At 38.2% G+C, this 19,308-nt stretch overlaps 1 protein-coding gene across 1 annotated transcript in view; it reads left to right on the top strand.

Moving 5' to 3' along the window:
* The window catches only part of CNIH3 (cornichon family AMPA receptor auxiliary protein 3), a 51,863-nt gene extending 37,169 nt beyond the window's left edge, over positions 1 to 14,694 (top strand). Inside the window, exons 4-6 of the mRNA XM_049833684.1 lie at positions 8,994 to 9,106; positions 11,593 to 11,736; positions 13,710 to 14,694. Coding sequence (XP_049689641.1) covers positions 8,994 to 9,106; positions 11,593 to 11,736; positions 13,710 to 13,737 — 285 coding nt within the window. The 3' untranslated portion in view covers positions 13,738 to 14,694. The remainder of the gene's footprint in view (positions 1 to 8,993; positions 9,107 to 11,592; positions 11,737 to 13,709) is intronic.
* Positions 14,695 to 19,308: the final 4,614 nt, after the last annotated feature.

Raw genomic sequence — 19,308 nt, forward strand, 5'->3', positions numbered from 1 at the left:
TAATTGGATATAGTCTTTAATTTCTACAGCAGCTGTTCAAATCCAGCCCAGTCTGGAGTCAGACAAACTACTGTAGTCCAATTGATGGCTGTTGGGAGTAAAATTATCTCGTGTCGTATGCTTAGAGACTTGTGATGCTTGCTCTACTGCAATACTAATAAACATAGACAGTATGATGAGGTACCTCTCTGTCAACATCATAGGGAGTATGAGCTACACCCCCCTGCTATACATATGCACACATAATTAGCTCCTAAGCTGCCTCAGAAGAAATTCTAGAGTTTGCATGCAGGCACTGGAATAAAGGATATTGCTGTTTCTAAAGCATTAATTAGATCTGCATGTTTTGTAGGATGTAAGGATGTAATGCTGTATGCATTCTGTCAGCTAGGACTTGGACTGTAATTACAACATCTTTCATAAAACTAAATTAATTTAATTTCTCTTTTGTTTGAAGCAACCTAGGACTTTTTAAGTACATTAGATTCTGAGCATGTGTGAAAGACATAAACTGCTAAGTGCTCAGTACTTATTTGAAAGATACAGCTAAACTGCTATTGGATGATAAAGCCAACTTTCATCTGGCCTTCAGAATGGTTCTGACAAGGTATTTTTATATTAGGAACAAGTAACTTTAAGGATAAAATTTGAAGTTAGCTAAAAATATATTAGTACACAGTTTTTAGTTTATGGAAATCATAACTTATGGATGAGTTCTTTTTAGATAATTTTGGTACAGCATCTCTTGTTAGTCAAAAGAGGCACGAGATAAAGCAGGGCTGTCCTTAGGTTGTACAAGCGAAAGAAAGAAGAGTGTAGCTTAACAGGGGAAGTGGGGATACAGGAAAAGCAAGTAAAAGATTTTTAACTGAAGTATTATACACTTGCATTAGTTCTGTGTTGGTTTAATTGTCTTCTGCAGCTTGCCTAAAAGAGGATGGAGTTAACATATTGATAGTGATTCACACTTGGTAGAGATTTTGCTTGTATCTGGAAACATGAGGGACATAATAATTTTCCCTGAATCTTGCAACAGATTTGCAGTCTAGACAAAACTTAGGCCTTCAGTACTTCTGTTGCTGAGCTGCCTTTTCCTCTTTTGCACTCTCATAGGAAATTCACTACAGATCATCTAAAAGCTTCTCTCCTTCCTTCTCTTAAGTCTTTTCTGCCTACCCTTTTGTTACATTTATTATCTATGATGTGTGGAATGTGATAAAATGGGGCTGTGCCCTATTCAATTAGTGTCTTGGGCACCCAGTTAGTTTTAATTTCATCAGAAAGAGTGGAACTTGACACAGTAGCTATTTTGCAGAACTGACAGTAGAATTGGGACCAAAGAGCTGGCAGGATTTATACCTTCTGCACTGATAATCCCATAAATGTAGCTTAACTAGAGATAGTGCATCTCTTCTTCACACATTTTATTGTAAATATATAGGGGGGTCATATTTACTAGAAGGATATTACTTTTGCAGTAAAAATATTGAATATAATCCCTTTCGTCCTTTCCTTGTATACAGTACCGCATCTGGAAAGAAAGTCCTTAAAATAGGACTTAAGAACTTAGAGGAAGTATAATATTTCTGGCAGGCAATTCATTCACTACTGATGCTCATTTATTATGTGCATTGTGCCAGCACTATTTTTAGTAAAATTTAAAAGTTCCTGAATTCAGCACTTTTCAAAAGTTAGAACATAACAACTGTTACTTTCAGCAGTCATTACCTAAGGATGTCTGTGTGCTTACCTAAGGATACTGAAAAGATATATCCTGCTGTGACTGCACAGGTATTCAAAGCAGGGGTAGCTCATAAGGGGAAAAGCCACAAAACTATTGTAACAGTGAAGAGTTCAAACTTGTGACTCAGTCAAAGTTTGATCCTTACCCCCCCCTTTTATTCCAAGGAGGAAGGACGATTCGCTAGTGTGATGCCTGATGGAAATTGAAATGTCCTTTGAAGGGTGATACATATGGTTATTCATAATATTATTACTCATTAAAATATTTATGTATAAAACTGTTTCAGGTTAACCGACTGTATTTTGCTATTAATCTCATCTTTTAAATGTTTATTCAATAATCAAAGTGGCAAACAAAGTATCACCCTGTAATAGATGACCTCTTGCTTTACCATTCAGCTTCTTCCAGTACTGTTCTGGAGGATATGTAAACATATGTCCTTACACTATCAGAACATCACAAGTAACAGCAGAATAAGGCTGAAGATGCAGCAAAAATATACATGAGTAACTGTTGCCTGTAAGTACTCCTGAGAGCAGTATGCTTCTCAGCTGCTTGGGGTAATGTAATTTATGCATCTGTTCCTCAGAGCTGTGCTGAAGATATTGGCAAAATTTGACTTGCTAATGGACTGCATTTGCTCTAATTTGGTAGGCAATAAAGTAAATATTTGCATTTTAATAAAACTAAAGAAATTGGGGTTAAATCTAATGTCACTGTTATGTTTAGCAGAATGTTCATTGTGGATTTAAGTCAGGATCAGACCCTGTAAAGTCACAATGCAATTACAAAAAGCAATATAATACCTAAAAATAGAGTGCAGTGATTTTACATCATACCTGTTTGTGGATGAAAATTGTTTCTGCTGGGAGTTAAATGTCCTACCTTGCATTTAGATGCTGATGTTTTCAATAAAGCTGTTAGAATAGCAGGGCAGGGATTGTCTTTACCATGTCTGCGCTGTACCAAATCTGCTTCCTCACACTGACAGTCTTTACATGCCAGATACAGAAACAGCCCTTTAGTGAACACTTAGTTTTCAGCATTTATGAAACTGTCAGTCTTAGGCAGACCCCTGGGAAAAGGCCTGAGGGCCCTTCCTGTGCCGTGCAGATGGCTGAACTTCATTTTAATGATCACTGAGATGTTCTGCATTCATAGACCTGCCTGTGAAATGAGAGGCTGGTTTTCTAGATCCTAACAAACAGCTATGGTACTAATTGTCATTCTCACCAGTATTGGGCAAGCAGACAAAGATGGCATGAGCTCTTAGAATAACCCAGCTACGGGGTGTCCTGGCTGGTTGTGTCTGAAACACAATAGTGAGCTAGGGCAAGACAGCGTTTGTTACCCTGTTTCGTGTCAGTGTTGTGAAAATTAGAGAAGTTCACACTCCAGGGTTGCTAACCCAGCTTCTGTTATTGGTTCTGAATTAACGTTAAAAGAAGAAAGGTTGTGAAGATATCTCCTACCCCCTGCTGAGTGGAAAAGAACAGTTCGCAGAGGAGATACACTTGTAAGATCACAGCACATCTGCCTTAATGACATGCCTTGCAAGGACGGGGTGCTTTTTGAATTGTGCTGGTGCCCTGCAGGCCTTAAGAGTGGAGAAGTCTTTTTTTTTAATCTGTTTCATAACCTCTTTACCTGTTGGCTGTTATGACCTCCCTTAGGCTCTTCAATATAGAAATATTTATAGATATTCTTGATTAATGTCCCATAAAGACATGATCTTGCTCTGTCACTTTTGTTAAAGTTATTTGTATTATGACAAAGCTTAAATATTCTAGTCATAAACTAGCTGCAGTGGAATCTATAGATTTTGAATGTAATTATCCCCATGTTGCAGAAGACAAAAATGAGACAATGAGAAGTTAAATGATAGGCCTAAATATAGATGTGTTTAGTAGCTGAGATGGAAAGAGCATCCAGAAATCTTGTATTTTAATATTAGATCTGGTACTGTGTTACAGATGGTTATGGAGTGCTTTGTGAGAATGATAATTAGGTTCTTTGTGCTATTAATTTCATTGTCTGGTATTTGTGCTGTGGAGTGACTTATGTTCACATCCACTTAATACTGTTTAAAGAAATTCCAGTAGTGCATTAGAATAATGAAATTACCTTTACAAAGCATTGGCTTTGTGCTGCTTTGCTTCATTGTGGTCCAGAAAGGTGGAGGGGTGAAAACACAGATGTTGTATCCTTTCTTTTATTTGTGCTCTGCATTTGGTCCATAACATTGAGTCTTGCATGCGTGCACCATTGCTCTCCCCCAGATAAAATGAAAAGCTATGTATGTGAACTGAGTATGTTCAACTGCAGGTTGTTCTTTTCATAATCTGGAATCCATTTTCCAGACGTTTTCTTTCCAGTTAGTTGCATACATCTACACAGCAAACTGCTAAATATTTCTAGAGGTTTGCATAACATGGTTTTGAGTTACTTAAAATGCTTTGGTTATAGGTTTGTGTTATAACAATTCTAACTACGCAACTGAATTTCTAAATGATAGCTAAAAGCAACTAGAGAACAGAGCTTGTAGACACACAAGCAAGTGTGGATTTTAAGAGGAGAATTGAAGGAAATTGAACCTGAAAATTTGGACGGAAAACCTTAGTATATTTATTGTGGCAGCATTGTATTGGGCTCTAGGGCAGCCTTTCAGAGGAGATTTTGGAAGTCAAGTAACTCAAATAATTTAAAGTAGATTAGAAAGATACACTAGAAAATGTAAATGGGAAACCTTCCTGTATTTCAACAGTAAATTTAATGCGTTTCATGTGTTTGATCAATGCAAGCATTATGTTTAAAACTGTTGCAAATGTTAAGATGTACGGTCTGTGTGTTTAAGTTATACGCAGTTGACCCTACTTCCTTGGTTTGTGCAACAGCAGGAGCAAACAGATATGATTTGTTTCAGTGTATGTACATTCCACATACATGCACAGTCTGGACTAATAATGCACATGCTACTGGTATTTTTCTGTGTGTTTCTGCTTTCTTTTTTTTCACTTGCTTGCACTACACTTCTGACTTTTGTGGTCTGTGTTGTTCAGTTAGGAGAATTTCAGAGTCATTAAGTAATTGTCTTCCTTTGGTCTCACAATGTCTTTTCATTCAGCAACTGATACTCACTGGTAACCCAGGTTAGCTCCAGCAGGCTCCTTTAGGGTGGGCTTTAAAGTGTAATTAAAATAACTCTTGTGTTCTGAAAACCTTGGGTACATCTCCATCCCCTCTTTTCCTGCTACCGATGAGGACCAATTCTACATGTCAGCTTTAGCAAGGGGTATGGTGGAAAAAAGAAGCAAAGTGAGCACCGTAGTGACAAACTGCAGCTGTCCTTTGGTGGGAGTAGGTGCAGTGGCATTAACCACTGCAATAAAGCAGCATACACTTAGGTCAGGCCTAATTTGGGGCCCTGGAGTGATGCCATGCATGCATGTTGTTTTCAGTTTCTTGTTGTTTTTACGTTGATGGATAAGGGCTTGTGTGTTTGTAATGTGAACAACTTGTTTCCACTTGGGAAATCACCAGAGCTCTTATGTTACATGAAGGAGATTCAGCCTCCACTTCCCTTCGGTTTTTTTCCTGCCTTCGGTGGGAGGAGAAGGCAGACATTAAGAAGGGAAGCTATCTCAGCCTCTAGTAGCATAAAGAAGACACTTGGAAACACTGGGAAGGGTAGAGTGTCTAATTGCTGGCAGTTTCTAGGTACAGTGTAAAATCCATGGTGACACTATAGAGGCTGGCATGCACAGGTGGAGACTGATGTAGACTCAGAGTCTTTTGGGAGAAGAAACAGCAATTCTGTGAGAATTACTATTATTGTGTAGCACTCAGGAGTATTGGTCCTAAGCAAAGTGCTGGAAAGAAGCATAAGGTCTTGTCATTTCAGTGGCTTAACAGTGATTGGGAAAACAGTTTGATTCACTTGTTGCGGTTGATTTTCTAAGCATAAGAATTCAGTAGCACTGATGAAGGGAGATTACTATTCCTACTACAATATCTTCCCAGTTTGGGTTTCTGTGAGGTATTTTATGTGCCCTGTTCACTGGTGAGACAAACTGTAACAGTCATTCCCTGTAAAAATATATAATGTTCTGTAAAAGCAAAATTACATTTGAGAAGGAGGTATCCATGTGTAATAAACAGAATGAGGAGGAAAAGTACTGACAGGAAAAGATGGGTTTATCTTTTGTATAAGAACAACGGAAAATACTTATGAAATTGGAAACTGAATAAATGATTTAGGACTGAGCTTCCCGAGAGATGCCCTTCTGCAGCTGCAATCTACAGAGGTCTTTGTATTCCTATAAAAACAAAGAAGCGGCTGACAGGTGCTTAGCTTCAGTGCTTGTTTTCCCATGCTTTAGTTCAGCCAAACCTAGGCAAAGCCTGCCTTATTCTCTTCGGAATTAGAGGGGAAGACTCTACACATGCATGTATATGTGTACTACTTTGTATGAGGGTGTATTGAATATTTATGGTGAGATGGTAATGATTAGAGTATGATATCTACCTAAGATTTTACATTTTAAATGCAAATGATGGATTGTGAATAAGGATTTTGAGTATTTACTGATATGGATATTAACTATATATATCAGAGCAAAACTTAGAAAGGTACAGTAGTTTCTTTCCCTTGCTTATGTTACAGCAAAATATGTTTCTGATTAGCAGCATTTTGGTCTAGAGGCTGACTTCCTTTTCAGGCTTTCCTGTGGTTTTCCCCAGATAAATGTCAGCCAGCAGAATTTCTGGTAATAAATTTGTGATGCCATTCATTACCTTTGGAGTCAAAGCAACCAAGTTGCAGTCCTTAAGAATTGTGCTGCTTTGCCAGTTTCTCCTTCAGCTCTGTGTTCTGTAACCATCTCAAGACTTAAACTTGAGCTGTGTCAGAAAGCAGAGGTCACTATCTGAATATCAGGGTGTTCCTGGTTCAAAATAGAAGTATGCTGTTTATATACTAATGTGTTTACCATCTGACAGCTTCATATGCTCTCCCGGGAATGAATTAAAGATGTTAGTTTTATTCCTGTTGCACAGCTGTCTGTATCACAGAAGTTACTATTGCATTTGAGTACCTCAGCAGGAGCAACAAGGATTGACTGTTGCTTGTTTCTCAGGCAGCTTTCTTCTCTCCAGGAGCTGAATCTGGTGTTTGCTAAAGTTGATTGAAAGTTTCCATTGGTTTCAGAAGACATTGTGTCAAACCGCAGAATGACTCTTACAGCCAAGAACTGAGGCAGTGTTATTTTTTTAGTTACTTAGTTATTCAGTTTGCTTTTCCTCACAAGCTTTGCTGGTAGTGCCTTTTCTACACTTTACGCTTTCAATTCTCCCACCTTTTAGATTTAGTCTCCTAGGTAAATCACCTGAATATGAACTGTAATTGGCTTTGCAGGCTGGGCTTTGTTTGCTTCTTTGCATGAATTCTCTTCAGAAACTGCGATCAGCACTGATCCTTTATTTATTTATGTCCACAGGAAAATATCACTCCAAGAAGAGGGTGAAGAGATATAAATGACCCATTTGTTGTTCTATCAGAAGCATAGGTAGATTTAATTTACACCAGAAACTGTGACTGGAAAGTGAGTCTGTTTCTGAGAGTCCACTGCTTCCTTTGTTTCCTTTCTAGCTTCACAGGAGATTGTTTTGTTTTGTTTTTTAAGCTCTGCATAAATTTTCACCATGGGTTTCCTTCCCTGTTATTACCAGCCAGCCCACTGATCAGGCATCAGGATTGTGTTCTTGCTACGTTTGTGGATTGTGTTGGAATCAGAAATCAAATATGTGATGATGAATGTAATATGCTTTTAAGTGTTGTGATGTTTAGTGGGTAGACGGACATCATGAAGACCTTTCTTGTCTGCAGTTTGTGATGAAGATGAATCATTCTTTGGAGAAAGGTTATAGTCATGTTGTAAATCACATTCTAAAAATGAAAAAAAAAAAAAATCCAGCAGTGATAAATAACTACCATCTGGAATCTGAACTATATAATTGTATTATGATTTGTCATCCACATAAGATAAGCTTTTGAGAATGTTTAAGTTGAAGGCGTAGACACAGAGATATCCAAATGTGTTAACTACTTCAAGTAGTGAAGTTAAATGAAAGTAAAAAAATAAATGTTCCATGTGAGGTGGAAAGACTCCTACAACCAAGAAGATGGAATTCATTGTAGCACAGCTGTATGGGAGTAGGTAGGCATTGGGAGTAGCTGCATAGTAGGTTTTACATGTTTTAAGAAGTAGGGTTCACTTTAATTATTTGACAGATAAAAATGAATTTACACTGAAAGAAGCCCCTCAAATGCTTTTCATGATTTAACTGGCAGATGTAGCACCAAGATGCAGCAAGAGATGCAGATGAAATGTGTATGGGATTGTCTAACTTTGAGAAATATATACTGCTGGAAATCAATCTCATCTATGACTTGAAGAAAAGAAATAGAGATTTCTGAGAAAAGGCATTGGAAGAAAACAAGAGAAGAAAGCAAGCTAAGAAATGGGAAAGCAGTGAAAAAAGCAAAATGCCTTTAGAAATAACTACTCTGAATCAACATCACATAAATTTCTGCTTCTGCCAGCTGCCCACTCACTTTCTCTTTTAATAGAAAGAGTCATCTTGGATCTGAAACAAGTAGTATGGGGAGCCATGGATTTACTAAGGAAGTGAGTTTCCTGTCTTAGTAGGTTTTAGCTTGCAACACTGACTTAGTAATGGATTTGATCTCTTTAGAGTGTATATATAACATATCAAAATGTTAGAAGCAGCCTTTTATTTTTCCAAGGATGCTCCTCCAATATAGAAGTGAAGCTTCAGTAGTAGCTTTATTATTTCCTTTCTGAATGTATCAGTAATGAAAATTAGTTCTTTAAGAACTCTTTTACAGACATTCATTTAGTCTCACAATGCTTCTGTGAGGGAGGCAGTAATATAATCTACATTTTGTACACAGAAATCTGGAGCACCAGCTAAGACAGTAAGTGATTTGTCCCATGCCGCTCAACAAGCACCTGGAGTACAGCCATGGTTAGAACCTGAACAAACCTGGCACTGCATCTTGTGCTCATTGCTCATAGCCAAAGCTGTCTGTCAACTGAGGTATGTCTAGGGACAGACACAGATACACAGGAGACTTGCAGAGATGGTTTGTTTTCCAAAAACTGCTTAGGTGACTAAAATTGAAGAGATGTTTTACTGACATCTGTTATTTCTGTTCCTTTCTTTTTAGCTGGTGTTGCCGGAGTACTCTATCCATAGTCTTTTCTGCATAATGTTTTTGTGCGCTCAAGAGTGGCTCACACTGGGGTTAAATGTTCCTTTGCTTTTTTATCACTTCTGGAGGTAAGCCCATCTTTTATATGCTGACTGCTTGTTAGCCTTATTTACCAACTCAGCACACATGCAGATTGTATGAACTATGAAGTGCAGTGATAGGAGTATAAGCAGCTGAAACTTAACGTTTCCAGAGAAAAAGTATATATTTTTCATGAATGTTTAGGATGGGTAAAGAAAACATATAATAATATAAATGTGGCTTTCAGTTACTGACTTAAATCAATATTCCAAAGGGTGTCAGGATGCACTCACCACAACTGAATGAAAACTCTGAAATGAAATAGGCTGGAATCTGGAAGTGGAACTTGGTGAAGTTCTAAATATTTCACAGATAGGGAGTTGTAAGGCAGTTCATATCTGAAAGATCTTGGACCTATTAATTCAGCCCTAGCAAGGAAAACTTTCCATTGGAGTTGTGAAACAGACTGGGCAGGTTGACAGAATTTTGCTTCTCATCTTCTTTAGCAGCTCTATGCCTTTTTTTTCAGGATAAAATAAGTTGTTTCTAGCTGTAGAGTAGAGAATTTCTGTTCTGCAGAAGTAGTCTCTCTCAGAGACTCTTGGAGTAGAGATTGCAGTAGATGAAGAACTGTTGTCTTCACCCTGCCCATGTGAAAAAGTGGGGAGTGTCTCTGCTCTGGATCTCCACTGTGTGTTTATATTCACTGTGGGGCTTTCAGAGTTGATCACGTAAGACCTGCTGTTGAACAGCTTTAATGTTTTCTGGACAAGCAGTGCAGCTGCTGATGCTGCATCTTCCTCTGCATTCTAGTGGGGATCAGCCTTCTGTTTCCTCTGAAGATAACCAAGAGACATCAGTTTTTGTGGTTGTCAGTCTGGAGTCTTCACCAGTTCTGCATTTCCATAATGTTTGTAAAAGCACAGATGATTTTTGTCTGTCAGGGTCTCTTTGTGTTACAAAGATATACGTGGTAGCAGATAGCTCCTGTTGCGAAGTAGCTTGAAGAGTAGTTCTGTAAAGAAGGCAAAACCATTATCTCAACCACGAACTAAAAAGTAGTAGCTTTCTTAGACTATTTTCTGGAAAAGCTTGGTGGTAATGCAGAATCATACGATAATGTATGTTATTCAGAAGTTAGAGTGCCAGTATAGTTTTCAGAAAGCTAAATGAAGTGAAGCTACAAGTGCTTTTCTCCCTATTGGTTAGGTGCAATAAAAATAATAATGTTTTATGGTGCTGTTTTACTAAGGGTTAACAAGCAAAGTGTGACAATAATACTGGTTTAAAAAGCTTTTAAAAACAAGTTTAAAAATTTATATTTTATGTCCAAGATGAAAATGGTCAGACTCTAAATAATGATATCAACCTTTGGAGAGAACTTTTGATTGTCTTTGTTTCCATGATTTTCCATATGCCTTGCTACAATTACTCCATAATTTCTTCTGGTGTAACCACAGACAGGTTTGGGTTCATTGTGTAAAGTTCTGCACAAAACCTTGGGAAGATACTGTGTGATATTGTCATCCCAATGAAGATAATTAAGCAAGGTTTCACGTGTGGTCTCTGTAAAAGAATTTGTAATGTCATTAGAGATTGTGCGTGGATGTGACTAATATTGGAAGGGAGGAAGGCAAAGTTACTGTGAGAACGTTTATTTTCAAACTTTGCTGCTTGTCACTTTTTGGGGTTTATCTATCTATCTGTCTGCTTATCTATCTGTAAACAATCCCAGCAATCTTCAGTGTTTACATTACTATTTCAAAGCAACAGAAATAACAATATTTCATCCGGTTCGTGCTGATCTTAAAGCAGTTCATTAACTTTGTTGAGGACTTTTTTGGTTTGCTTTTACTTTTTACTGCAAAGTACCTGAGACAAAAGCTTCTTTGCCAAAACAGTTCTTTTGTTAGGATTTTCTCAAACATCCAGTCATTGCTGAGAATAATTAGAAAATTCTCCTATGTAAGAAGAAAAAACATTTTCAAATTAAAATTATTTGGATGATAAATTTTTGAGCAGTGCTACATGTAGAAAACATTAGTCAGCCAGCTCTTATATTACTCCATATTGACTTTTTTCCTTTTCAGAGTTGGAGGAGCTATGAGTTGGTTGAGACTGTCACCTTTCATCATGTCTGAAATCAGTTGTGTAGATGCAGTTAAAACCCAGTAATCCTTCCTCCATGCTGTGATCACAAGCCACCACATATTGTCAAACACAATATGTAAGTTATTAGTGAGTAAGCCAGAAATAACTATATAGGAAGGGGGAATGTTTCAAGCTAAAGAGTCAATAGAACACAGAAAGTCCATGTTCATGAATTGCTTGATTCTGTAAGAACAGTCTGCTTAGACTAGTGTCCTGATTTTAACAACGTCCAGAAATAGAGGCTTGAAAAAGAGAGGAAAATTACTCCTATATCATGGAAGACAGTTGTCTTCTGAGCTGGTGATCAGGATGGTGTATATCTGCACATATTTAATACATAATATTACAGAGTCATTCCAGATGTCTTCTCCTGCTCTTTCAGGTATTTTCGCTGCCCAGCAGATAGTTCAGAGCTAGCATATGATCCACCTGCAGTCATGAATGCAGATACCTTGAGTTACTGTCAAAAAGAGGCCTGGTGTAAGCTAGCTTTCTATCTCCTTTCCTTCTTCTACTATCTGTACTGGTAAGTCTGGTCATTTCATTAAGAAAGTAGTAGCTGCTTTTCATTTGACATGTGAAATTGTATTTAGGAATGACTGGAACCAATTGGCCCATTTCATTAGTCTTTTAAAACTTACTTCCAATCTTGATTCAGGGAAGCATGTCCGCTTACAGCAGCTGTATCTGCTGACGCCTCAGTACAGAATATTAAGCATTTATCTAAGGCCTGAGCTAGGCCCCAAGGCAAAAAAAAAAGTTTTTGCTCCTCTGCATAGTCTCTTAGGATGGGTGAAATAGCAAATATTATGATAATGGCATTACATCAAATAAAAATGATAATGTTCTTATGATTCAAGACAATCATAAAAAAAATCCTACATCTGCTGGTATAGTGGTGTTCAAGATGGTAAGTAAATGGGTAGGTAGATGGTGGCTACAGGCTCCCTTTCGTGACAGGGTAAGCCTGTGCGTGATCCAAATGCCTAATTTGAGTGTGTTCTTGAAGATATGCACCCCAGTTGTGTGTTGTTGCTCCTGCCCCTTTCAGCTGTCAGATGTCCTTAGTGCACAGTCACAAATACCCAGTGCAAGAATATGCAAGGATCATATTTGAGGTAAGGCCTTAGCAGAATCTCTGTGCTTTTAGTCACTCCTGTAATCACACCATAAAACTACTTGACACCAAAGGTTAACACACTTTAAATGGAGGTGTTGTTTTATGATGCTTTTCTTCCACTCCTTCTATACTGTATTTGCATAGAGTGCCCCTTCAAGCCAGCCTTGCATGCAGTAATCCATCTGTAAGGAAGGGCTGTATGCTGGTGGAAGAAGATAAATGTTATTTCTCCTTTGATTACTGGTCCGTTATCTGTTCTGTTGTTCCCCATATCTTGAGGAGTCATTGCTGCAGGTTGTTGTATCTCAATATTACTTTTAAATACTATTGAGAACAAAGTTTTCTGCCCACATGTGCATGTGTATGTGCCTGTGTCTTCATACATGAGATAGAGAATGAAAGTAGAAGGGCCCAGACTCACAGAAGTTCAAAGGTGCCTAAGTCACACTAAGATGGATGGGGCATGAGAATCTGAGCAGGAGTTTAGCATCCAGTAGCTTTGTGGGTTTGGGCTGAGTGCCTTTGCCCATCACTCCTCTTCACAAGGCTGAGAGTGGAAAGCATGGCAGTTATGCTAGACAAGCTCTGTTGGTAGTGCAAGGAGAGATGGCAAAGCATGGCTGGAGAGAGAAGCATTTTAACCCCACATTTTTATGTTGGCTAAAAGACCCTGTCAAAGTCAGCTATGTAGTGTGATCTAGCATTTCTGCTGGGACTCTACCGTTGTGCAGCTTCCTCTCAGCCCTGCTTCCTTCATTCTAAAATGTGGCCATAATCCAAAATCCACTGGCTGGTGCTAAATAAAATAGTATTAATTACATTCAATTTTGCTGTGCTTTCCTGGGTATTGTCAGAATTAGAATTGCTTTAAAATGGAGCCATGGTAATATACTGTGATTTCTTCGCTTTTCAGAGTTACATTTAATATGTATGGATTCACTCCAGCTGGTGTCTGCATTTTATGTTTCTTCTACTGCATGGAGTTTTTTCCAAAGGAAACAAAATAATGCAGTTTCATGGGAAACCTTGCCTGCCCTGCTGGGAGTTGCTGGCTGAAGTTCTAAAGATCAAACATACTAAAGCAAAATGGTTTTGTTTCTTCACTGTTCAAATTCAGACATCAGACTGCACTTTAATAAGCTCAAACACAGCTTGTGGTGCAGTAGGATGTCGATAATGAATTTGTTATTTCTTGAGTGCTTTTTGATACCCATCTTGAATACACCATAATTAAGATGCTTTAGAGAGAAAGAATGCAAAGGAAAGCACAGGCTATTACAGTCAGACTTGAGGAACAGACAGTAAAGGGTTATAAAAATCAAAGTGCTCTGTATGCTTCAAAAGGATACTTTCATATTGTGTCTTTCTTTTACATTCAGTATGATCTACACTTTGGTGAGCTCTTAACTGAAAGATCATCATTAAAGACTGAAAACAACAAAGGCTGGAGGTACAAGGACGAGTGAGCCAAGTGATGCATGATTAAAAAAAAAAAGGCAATGAGAGGAAAACTTTGAACCCAAGAAGTAAATAGAGTACATGAAAGAGAGACTCAGCAAGAAGAAGCAGAATACCATGGGAGAATGGCTGAGTTAACTGTTTATCTCCTGTTTCTCATTGTGTTGAAGTAAATTACTTTCAAAACCCAAACAAAACAAAAAAAAAATGCAACAAGGTGGGCCAAGGTACACAACTGTTCACCTCTCCGAGGATAATGCTGCTTAGTTTAGTGGATTCATTATAAACTGTAGTCCCTACTGTCTTCCAGGGAGCAAAGTTTCTTTTCTTAATGACTGTTCTGGACTGAGGAAGCAGAAGGCAGTATCTTCTTACACAGAAAGAACAGCTATACAACGCATCCTGAAAATGAGCACCACCTGGAGTTCAGATAAGACGTGTGACTATTCTGCAGGGATGTTCACATGACACTAATCAAACAGAGATGTCAGATCTTGTGGAATTGCATCAGTGGGGTTTTTTCCACCCATAACAACAATAACAAAATAATTTGCAGTTGCACTGTTCTGTTTTCTAATGATATGCCATTCCTATGGGTCAACATCCAGTATATTTCTGTACTTTGTTTGTGGTGCACCAATAACATACAGTGATATGTAGAAATACATTGGGTTTGACCTAATCATGCCAAGCACTTACCAGAAAAAAACTGACTGAAAAAAAAAGAAAAAAAAAGGGGGGGTTAAAAGCTACATATATTAAGGAGGATTGTAACATAGGTATTATATTCATCACAATACTGGGTAACAAAATACTGGACCAGCTAATCGTGGTCTGTAATTCTGTTTTGCAGCTTTATTTCCACTGTCAAATTTAAACTGAAACAAATATACAAAAGGTTTTTGTCTTGTATGAGGTTTGTATTGAAAGATGTTCAGGTTTTCATAATTTAAATGTTTTTAAATTTTATCATATAATTCTCATTTAAATTCATGTATGTGGGCTGTATATCTTTATATATATATGTATATACAAATACACATCTACATAAATACTCAGTCTATTTATATCTTAGGTTAATCTGTTTGATTGACAGGTCAAAGGCATCAAGTGTCCAGAACTGCTGCTAAATATATTTCAGCACTGAACCTAGTGGACCAGGGCTGGTTCCCTCAAAGTCACTAAGGTATTTCAATGCAGCCACTGGTGCTCTGGGTAGTAGGCAAGTCTGTCAGATTAAGACTAACACCAGCGCATGCGCAGAGGCCACTTGGATCTTGCATGGTGAATGAGCTAATAAGGTATGTTACTACTAGAGATGCTGCAGAGAGCAGTGCAGAGAGGCCAATCTGTACCCCAGCTTGGTTACAGCTGGTCCTGGTAGCACTAGCTCATTGCTGATCCTGCGAAATTTGGTCTGAAATTTGGCCAGTACCAAACTCTGGCTTGTACCAAACTCTGAGGATTTTTTAGTCTGGGCACAGGACTTCAGCAGGAGAGGTGCAGTCTTACATTCAGCACTGCCTCTGTGCTACCTACCCTGTTTCAGAGCATGGTGCAGAAGCAATGACTGAGTGGAGTCATATCATGTCTGGCAATGTCCAAACTGAGCTGGAGTTACTGCATGCGTTCAGTGCCAAGACTCCTTCTGGTTTGATCTGGCTATGTTAACAAAATCAAATCCTGTTAGCCTGCAAAGCACAGTTGCTGCATGCAAACTGTCTGCTCCTGCATCATGCCAGCTCCCAAATCATGCCTGGGCATTGCTTGGAAGAGTGCTAGCCAGTCTCTGGTACTAGAAAGTTTCTGCATTTCCAGAGTAAATTCATTTTTGGGTAAATTATTCCACTTGCTTTTGAGCCAACATTAGCCTAAATACACCTTCTCTCATGCTGCTTAAGACTCTGATATATAGAGAGAGCAGTCCTTTTCAGCCTCCATTCTGTTAAGAGTAAGCTGTCTCTTCTTCCATCCTCTCCTAGCACTCCATTCTCCGTGTCTTCTTTAAAGGATTTCTCTGTTGTCTTTCCAGGCAAATTAATCTTTCTTAAGAGTGGATGATCACAGCTGTTCTGAGTATTCTGGAGAGTATCTTACCCTAACTAGTCCTTACTATGAATGGACAATGAAAGCTAACGTCCTTGGTTCTTTCCAATAATGCTTGTTCAAAAAAGTAATCCTACTACTCTCAATAACATTTTACTTCTCTTCAAGAAAAATATTAATTTAACATCAATGGAAAAATGGTATAATATGGAGATACTTTCATTGAATTTCATGAAGCTTGTCCTGAGCAGAAATAATTTATGAAATTGGCCGAAGCATTAATTGGAGGAAGTTTAATGTAAGGCAGGTATCTCTAACCCAGAACTCAAGAGTAATGAGACCTTCTAAGGTGTCTGGCAGTATCAAGAATCTGCTAGTGCTGTGGACCTCAAAGACAGCGGAGTAAGATACAGCATGTTCCTTGCTCTGTGTTGTTACTTTGCAGGTGGGTTGCAGTATCTTGCTGGGTTACTCCAACAGACTTGTCTGTAGTCCAGTACTAAACCATTATGTGGTGGTGCTGCTGTAGTGCCAGGTAGACTTCAGTACCATATTCATATTGGTATTCAAATTAGTAATTTTCTTACAGTGACAGAATTGTCTCCCTGGATTTGTCAAAGGGTACAAAAAATCCAATTTTTTTTTCCTAAAGTCAAATAGCTCTGTTATATAACAGGAAGTGTATGATTACTGTAAAAATTTCAGAAATTTATCCTGGATTCTTCTGTGTTGTGGCTGTGTGGTCTGTCCTCTGAACAGCTGTACTCACATACAGTGGATGTTCTCAAGACCAGATTTGTCATTTTCTCTGTTACGCTTGCCAGCCATATTGTAAAGAGAAGAAGCACAAACAGAGCAAGAAAGTGTGAGGGATACAAGGTATCTGTAGCCTTCTTAATCCCTGGCCATGTATCTAGCTAAACACAAGCTAAGCATACTTTGACCAAAGCAAGGGAAGAACTGCATAGCTGTTGATGAAGAACAGAAAAAATGCTGTGATCTTTAGTCACAAGGCAGTCTCTTCCCCATGTCACACTTTTAAGGGAGAAATAATCTATGCTATCCCTTTTGTCTCCAGTTCCTCCTTGCTGATTGGTGGAGACTAGAGATTTCCTCCCCAAGCCTGCTTCCTTCCAGTCTCTTTTCCTGGAAGAGTGAATGTCATTACTTAGGAGCAGCAGTTTTCTTATCTTACATGCTCTGGTGATGCAGCTAAATCCCACAAAAGTCATATGAAAACACATCATCTCCCTTTGCTCCTTTGAACAGGTGTGCAATGAGCACACACTTAAATGAGTATTCATTTTCCTCATTTGCACCATCTGTAAAGTGAGAGTGGTGACACCTAGCTTGTGAAATCTTTCCATACATATAATACTATTTTTCTTTTTTTTTTTTAATAACTGTTGAATCTGCCTGAAGGAAAATGATAGAAGGTGGAAAAAACCATGAGAGGATGAGACCTGAATGAGCTGCTTACCAAGGGGGTAGCTACACAGTGTGCTGGCCTGTAGCTGCCTGTTCCTGGAAGGGATGAAAAGGCACCCCTGTTGGCAAGGTGTTGCTTGGTGGTTCTGCCTGTCCTATTTATAGTCAGGTAATTGCAGTGATGCTGAATAAAATTGTTACTGCAATGACTGTTTCAGTTTCAAATACAGCAAATCAATGCTGATAGCGGAATGCTTCACCTACAAATAATTAACTGTACTTAAGCTGTCAGAAATGTTTTTCCATCTGTTTCCTTGGGCCCTACTCTTCCTTTTGGACTAAGCCACTGAAAATGGAAGAAAAAGTTCTTCAGCCTACACCTTCTTACAGAAACTGCATTGAGGTTGTTATGATCTGGCACTGCTGTTGGGGTCATGATTACTCATACATCAGTATGGGTAACAGTAATCTATTGTTTTTCCTTTCTCCATTCGGTCTCCACGCAGATATTTTTGTAAAAAAGTTTTTTTACAGGGCATGGTCTAAAATCCTTGAATTTTCTGGAGATTTTCCATTGTTTTCAATAGACTTCACTTAATGTCCGTTACTGTAGAGCTACATGGGAAATAGGTTCACACTGGAAAGTCCCTAGAGTTTTGCCAATAGGGATCCTGTCCTTTAGATCTTGATATCACATCCATTTAGCTGAATTATGTTGATGGCAGAGGAACGTGCATTTCAGAGGGCTAAGTGTAACATTTCAATGCTTGTGCCAGACTGTCACAGAAGGTTATACCAACTTGGTAAAAATCTGGCTTCATGGAAGTTAATTGAACTCTTACCTCTTATTTCATGTGAGCCCCACTTAGCATTGTACAATTTCCACCAAGAGGTCAGTGGAAATTAAAAACAGAAAAAAACCCAAAACCAATAAGTTTAGTTAATCAAAAATGCTGTTGGACGTTAGATGAAGCTTGGGCTGCTACAAATAGAACAGGAGATCAAAAGGTTGAAATAAAGCAAAATTTTTTTATTTGGGAAGCAACAAATATTAGACTGCTATCCATGCTGCACCAAACTTTGCATTGGTGATCTCAGTCCGTATTCCTGCTCTGGTGAGTTTTTTGATCATTCATTGCTCATGAACACATTGTTCTAATTTATTTTTGTTCTGCACAGTAATGCAATTGTAGGTGGGAAGAAGGGAAAATTCTGCTCTAAAATACAGCATTGCCTTTTTTTTCTCCCAGATAACCTGTGAACATGCTGTAACAAAATTCTAATGATGTATTTCAGTGGTACACCCCAGCCTAAGAATGAAGCTGTTTGCTGCAGGTAATATTCTGCTGCAATTTAATAAATCACAGTTCGAGAAATATTTTTAAGTGCTTACACAATTAAAGTATTTATTTTCTTACCTTTAAATTTCTGGCCAACTTCTCATGCAAGAGAAAATGTACTTCTGTGGCCAAATTACATGACTTTCTGGATAGTCAAATTCCCGGTAAAGCTCTGATGGCTGTAAAGTGCTTTTTAATTTTTTTTTTTTTCCTAATAATGAGACCCCAAGTTTAAGTCATATATTACAGAAATGGAGTGAAGAGTTTAAAAGCCAAAATCTCTTATTTAGTCCAAAGCTTGAATAGATGTTTCTTCTTTTTTCCCCATGAAGTATCCCTAATATCACCAGTCTGCTGAAGAAATCTGACTGTCCTGCTGTTCTGACAGTTTCAGTCTTGTTAAACAGATTTGCAGCAACTGATCATTAGGATGAAACACTGGCTGGAAAGCATAGCTCCTACAAACCATGCCAAGATTTATGGAAATGTCTTAAGTAACACAGCAGTGATTCAGTCTTACAGAATAGCTCTCACCTGTGCATAGTAGTATAGAATACCAAGCAAATAATAATACAAGTCATATAGTACAAGCAAACCAGGATTTCTGCTCCATCTGTAATACATTTTATGTAATACAGTATTTTGCTTGGTGTAAAAAGCAATATAAATTACAATACAGAAGATAATCAGGCTGTGGCAGTTAACA

Source organism: Accipiter gentilis, chromosome 30, assembly GCF_929443795.1.
Source record: "Accipiter gentilis chromosome 30, bAccGen1.1, whole genome shotgun sequence".
Classification (NCBI taxonomy): domain Eukaryota; kingdom Metazoa; phylum Chordata; class Aves; order Accipitriformes; family Accipitridae; genus Astur; species Astur gentilis.